Here is a 6,286-nt window from a genome sequence, read left to right on the forward strand (position 1 = left end):
CCGCTACCGCCTCGCCGTCAGTGCCCTCCGGGGTGCCAACGAGAGCCGGCCGGCCCTCGCCCAGTTCACCACAGGTAGCTAGCTGGTTTTGCTGGGAGAACCGGCATGAATTTTTAAGCCTCCAGCAAGCACGGGCAGACGGCTTGCTGCAATCTGCAGATGGGCTGTCCTGCAACGAGCATGGGGGTGTGCCTATCTGGAGCTGAATTGAGGGGTTTTTTTGCATCTGGGATTTAGTGGTACCTGGTTTTGCCCCGGCACCAGTGAGCTGGGGTTTAATCCCATGTACTGGGAGGAACCGGCGCAATGAAAACACGATGGGTAAGATGCAGGTCCAAACGAAGATGCCTGAATGCAGGTGTCTCGCATCCCGTCATGGTCCTGGTGCAGAGCAAGGCAGAGCAAATGATTCAGCTCACCCTAAAACACACATGCACAGCTCAAACCACCCTCTGACCCCCCTCCGCTAGTCCCTAAACCTCCAGTGCAACGGGTCTCCACCACACCCCGTGCCCCACGGGGATGCTCGCATGGTCCCCAGGGCAGCCCAGGTGACCCCAGATGCCAGCGACCAGGCAGAGGACTCAAAAACCCACATTTAGATGACAACCCCTGAGCAAACCCCACCTTGGCCACGTCCTGCTGCAGCACCAAGGCTGAACCCGCTGCTGCCTGTGACGCACGTCCCCACCACCTTTAGCACCCATCCAGACCCACCGCTTAGCTTGAGCCCACGACTAAAACTTTAAAACCCGGCAGTTTACACCCTTAATAGCACCCGTAGATCAACGTGCAGTTCTCAAAAGCACCAAACCAGCAAGCACAGGTCTGAATTTAAGACGATGCTCGCTCCCATTCAGCGTCGAGAGCCAAGGCAGATGCATTGCCCGAGGAATCGGCAGTCAAGCAGCTGAAAGCAGCCCCAGTCAGAAATGTAGTTATCTTATTTTATATCTTCTCTGAATACCCTAACTGGTCGGTAAAACTTTAATTAATGTTAAGCCTGCAGACAGCTAACAGGTTTAATTTACCGTGCCATAAAGGAGGAGGTAAAGCACATATTTCAGTGCTGGTTTATGGTATATAAAGTACTTGTCATTTACGTTACTGGTGGATACTAGGCTCCTATTACAATAACTGTGGTGTGTGAATTGTGTGTGTATATATATCTCTATAGATATATATTTCGGAGGAGATGTTCACCCCGACTGATTTGCTGCATTGTCCTTCCTTGCTTTATTTCTAAAAGGCAACATAAAAACCGCCCCACTAAACCCAGATCCATCAAGGAGCAGTAATTACGCCCCGTCTGCTGCCACCCAGCCCCTGCCCGGCACCAACCCGTCGCTCTCCGGAGAGGTTTATCATGCAAACCAGAGCAGATTCGGTGCACAACCCCTGCAGCACTAATAAACAAACCCTTTGGGCAACGCCTCAGCGTGAATGAGCCTGTAAAGATGCTCAAGGTCTTCTAAGAGCAGTTCAAGCCAATGCATGACTGCTACAGAGCCCTTATTCTCTTATGCGCGCTGCCTCAGTTTCCCTTACTCTAATATAGGGGGGGGAAACGCTTTTCTTTTCCAAATAACATGCAATTAGCTCCCGAAGCGACTTACTGAGGGATGCTGTGAACGCCCCAGCAATCGCTCGGTCTCGTGGGTGGCATCTCCAGGTCTGTGCTGAGCAGGAGGTGAGAGCAGATGCCCCAGCCCCTTCTGTGGGGACATGCCCCGGGAAGGAGGGACCGCACATGGGACCTCACGGACATCACACCCGGGGACCCCTCCGCTGCCGTTTAGCTGTGCCACGGCTACGGGGGTGCATTCCCAGTGCCCGGCGGTGAGACGGAGCCTCTCTCCCTTGTGTCCCGCAGAGATCGATGCCCCCAAGAACCTACGGGTGGGCTCGCGGACGCCCGCCAGCCTCGAGCTCGCCTGGGACAACAGCGAGGCCGAGGCGCACAGCTACAGGGTGGTCTACAGCACCCTGGCCGGGGAGCACTACCACGAAGTCGTGGTGCCGCGGGACACCGGTCCCACCACCCGGGCCACCCTGGCAGGTATGCGTGCACCCACGCACCCTTCCTCCCCCGCTCCTCCTCGTCCTCGCAAGCAGGTAGGGCAACGGAGAGCCCAAATCAGCACTGAGGTTCAGTTGCCCTCATGCTGGCACACATTTGAGGCTGGTTTGGAGTTTACCAGTTACCAGAAAGAAGGTTTTCCTTGGGATGAAGCTCATTTTCCCCTCCGTGGGTCTGGATTTGGGCACTGCTTGTCCGAAGCTGAGTGATGCAGCTCTGAGCAATGCACCTCCCAGCGATGCACCTCCAGCAAGGGTCTGTCCAGGTCCCAAAGAGCTGGCAAGGAGCAAAGTGAGAAATGGAGAGAGGAAGGCTTTTTAGGCTGATCTAGAGGAAAATACTAGTTTGCCCTTCTGTTTTCTCCCTCGCTGGGAAAGAGCCACAGGCACCGATGCCCCGTAGGCAGCGATGGGGATCCAGGCTGCCCAAATTTGTTGCCTTTTTCCAAATGGGGCACAAAGCAGACCCAAATCCAGGGATGCTATTTTTGAGCAAGTCCCTCAAGCGGTACGTTATTCAGGCCAGCACAGGGGGTGCCACCGGGGGCTGCAAACACCACCCATCTCCCACGGCCAGGAATGTCCCGAACACCCTTTGCAGCAACACCACGAAGCACCGTGTGAGATCTGGTTTCCTTTTTTTTGAACTACAACCGCTTGCCTGCTGGATTTGCAGCTCGGGTGGCATTTTTTTGAGCAAAGAAAAGGCAGACTTACACACATATAAGAAAGATCACTCATTCAGCTTGAAGCTCTTCAGTATGGCAGGACACCAGGTTCTTCCACGTTGACTCTCTTTGCCCTTCTGGACTTCCCCAGCCCGAAGAGGGCTTCGGCATATGGACGTATAGGAGTAAGTTCAGCGGGAAAGTCGAATGCCAAGTTACAGGCACGGCAGCACCAAGTCACGAGAAAGGCTGGAGGGCAGGAAAGCAATTAGAGCAGTTAGCCTGAAAAATGTGGTATGCGGAAAAGAGAAATGTTAGGGATAGTTTCTGCTGCGTTCGTGATGAGGACGCACATGGAGAAGTGAGATGGAGGGGGACAGCAAGGGATTGGACACCCAGTGCTGGTCCCCTGCTAGCTTTCCTCTAGGCATTTATTGCCTTTCTAGGTGAGAAGGAGCATTAAAAATGGGCCAAATCCTTCTCCCTGGGGCAGAGGTGCAATACTACCCCAGTGACCTAAACTGCGATGACACCCATGGCAGAGCTAGAGCGAGGAAGAGCCAGCGTGAAGGCTCTCTCTTCTCACAATAAAAATTTAAAAAGCTGCCGAGTCTTTACCTGGCAGCACCAGCACTGCCTGGCTGCTGCCAGACTCTGGCAGGGCTACAACCCCCCCCCAGCGCAAGCTCCAGAGATAGAGAGGCTTAAGTCGATAGCCGTAAGCGATTTTTATATAGTGCCTCTACCGTCACTTCAGTGCATGGCTTCTAGCTGCCAGGGTACTTTGTAATAAACAAACAATTTTTTAAAAAAATCTAATTGTAGCCGAAATTAACCCAAAAAAACATTCTGCTGGCAAAAAAAAAGCCAGGGTAACCATAGGGTGAATGGCACGAGAGCCTCTCCCGTAGCTCCGCTACACACGCGATAGCCCTGTCCTCCAAGGTCTTGTTGCACGCGGTGCAAAGCCCGTTGGGGTGGGTTTCCGGCCACCCAGGACCTGGTGGGATCCACGGTGTAAATGCAACCAGTGATTCCTTCAGCTGCCTTCAGCTGCCTGCAGGAAAAGCAGCGAGGAACGGTGCCGAGCAGAGCTTATTAAAGATTTAAGCTTAAAAATACAGCAAGCCTTGCCCTGCCCCATATGTCTCTCTTCAAAATCAGCATTTGCACAGAAATATCCGTAATTTTGCTCTACCCAAAAGAGCTGGGAGAGAAAAGGCATCGGTTTATATGCTCCTGCTCATTTCTTCCTCCTCCTCCCCCTTCCTCCCAGGCTCTTCTCCTCCTTTCCAGGACATTTCCGACACTCATTGGGCAGGGGCGAAGGGGGTCCATCCCCTCCCCAAGGGGTGCCAAGACTCCACCGTAGCAAGAGGAGAGGAGCAGGGGATGGGGGTTTCCCTCCCTCCTGGCCTCTTGGAGAAGGTTTTGGTGGCCTCAGAGGATGCTGCCCCTGGGCAAGGCAGGGTGAGGCCAGGCTGGAGGGTTTATGGCTTTCTCTAACCCCATGGGAAAGATCATGAAGCGCAGGGAGGAGGGGAATAAAGCCATCAGCAACCAAGCAGCAGTGACAGGCAGAGGCAGGAGATGTCCCACGGAGATAAAACAGCGATCAGCAGTAGGTGTGCAGGAAAGGAGCTGGATGAGCTCGATTCCCACGTCCCTTGGGAGGGACACCGCGGGATACGTCTATCCCAAGGAGCGGCTCTCGATTCGGCTCCCAGAAAGACTGCGTCTTTCCTAATTAATGTGCATTTAATTTACCCTGCATAATTTATTTCTCTTCGAGACACTAGCCCTGTGACAATATTTGATGTAGAATCACTTTGGAAACAAATATAGCTACTTTATCGTTCCCATCTCAGCTCACACACACACAATTTCTGTCTCGATGCCAGCAATTACAGCAGACCTCAGCAACAACTTTTAAAAATTGTTTCTTTCTGAGCTAGAATAATCCAAATTCCCTGTCCAAAGGCACCCACGGGGCTTTTTAAAAAGGCTCAGCTCTCCTCCAACGCGCAGAGGAACCGCTGACCTGTGGGAGGGCCGCTTACCCCAGGGATGCTCAGAAGGGTCCCCCTCTGTCCCCAGCCGTGGGAGGTGGGGGGGGTTGCACCCCAAGGCCACCCAGCCAGGCGCTGCTCTCACGTCCCTTCATGTCCTTTGCACCCCCGGCAGATCTGGTGCCGGGGACAGAGTACGGCATTGGGATTTCGGCCGTGATGGACAGCCAGCAGAGCGTGCCGGCAACCATGAATGCCAGGACTGGTGAGTTTGGCCCCGTTGCATGCTCCAAGCACGGCTGGCTCCTATGGCTCAGATGTCCCCATGGGACAGTCCACGCATGGGGACAAAGGTCTGCACCAACCCTATCCCACAGAGCTTGATAGCCCCCGGGACCTCCTGGTGACGGCCTCCACAGAGACGTCCATCTCGCTGACCTGGACCAAAGCCACAGGTCCCATCGACCACTACCGCGTCATCTTCACCCCTGCCTCGGGGATGGCCTCCGAAGTGACGGTGCCCCGAGATGAATCACAGCTCACCCTCTCGGAGCTGGAGCCCGGGACGGAGTACACCATCTCCATCATCGCAGAGAGGGGACGCCAACAGAGCCTGGAGGCCACCGTGGATGCCTTCACAGGTAGAGAAAGACAAGCTGGGATGGGGCCAAGGGCACAGACCACTGCCAGCCCACCGCGTCCCCAGCACCGAAACTCTTGAGGCAGTGATGGGGATGAGAGCTGGGGGTAACCCATCCACCTGGGAGGAGATCTGTGGACCTCAGAAGGAGGATGGCCCTACCAGCATGGTGATCCCATCCCCCTGGCCAGCAGCACTGAGCACACTTGCTTGGCTGGAGGCTGCTGTTTGAAAGAGGGTGGGTTGGGGGAACAGCCAGCCCATGTTGTCCCCTGTGGTCAGGGTGGTCTGTGTGTCCATAAGAAGGAAAAAACCAAGCCTTGAGGGACCTCACAAGCACCTCTGGGTGAAAAGCCAGCCGTCAAGAAGCCCAGACAGCACATACCATCTGTAGTGGGACAGCCCCATCACCTACCATATGGGTCTGGGATGGAGTGTGTTTGCAGGCAGAGCTGAGAAAAGCACCATTTTTCCCCTCCCAGTTCGGCCTCTCAATCCCAGCACAGTTTCAGATCAATGGAGAGCCCAGAGCCGCAGCTTTGCCATCTGTCGGGCGTTTCCCACACAAGCAGATACAACGCGGAGGCCAGGATCTGCAGACGGTCTGGGTTACATCTCCCCTCTCCATCTTGCAGGGGTCCGGCCCATCACGCAGCTCCACTTCTCCCAGCTGACGTCTTCCAGCGTGAACGTCACGTGGAGTGATCCATCCCCGCCAGCAGACCGCCTCGTCCTCACCTACAGCCCCCGGGACGAGGAGGAGGCACAGCAGCTCACGCTCGACGGCACCCGCAGGCACGCCAGCCTGACGGGCTTGCAGCCATCCACCGAGTACCTGGTGTCACTGGTGGCCATGCACGGTGCCATCAGCTCCGAGCCTGTCGTGGGCT

The 6,286-nt window shown here is 55.2% G+C and overlaps 1 protein-coding gene across 1 annotated transcript in view; it reads left to right on the plus strand.

Moving 5' to 3' along the window:
- Nucleotides 1-4: 4 nt before the first annotated feature.
- TNR (tenascin R) overlaps nucleotides 5-6,286 on the plus strand; it is a gene marked incomplete at its 5' end in the record, with an annotated part of 18,505 nt that continues 12,223 nt past the window's right edge. The window contains 5 exons of the mRNA XM_009583061.1: nucleotides 5-74; nucleotides 1,874-2,059; nucleotides 4,932-5,021; nucleotides 5,134-5,397; nucleotides 6,032-6,283. Coding sequence (XP_009581356.1) covers nucleotides 5-74; nucleotides 1,874-2,059; nucleotides 4,932-5,021; nucleotides 5,134-5,397; nucleotides 6,032-6,283 — 862 coding nt within the window. The remainder of the gene's footprint in view (nucleotides 75-1,873; nucleotides 2,060-4,931; nucleotides 5,022-5,133; nucleotides 5,398-6,031; nucleotides 6,284-6,286) is intronic.

This window comes from Fulmarus glacialis, unplaced genomic scaffold (genome assembly GCF_000690835.1).
Source record: "Fulmarus glacialis isolate BGI_N327 unplaced genomic scaffold, ASM69083v1 scaffold38268, whole genome shotgun sequence".
NCBI lineage: Eukaryota > Metazoa > Chordata > Aves > Procellariiformes > Procellariidae > Fulmarus > Fulmarus glacialis.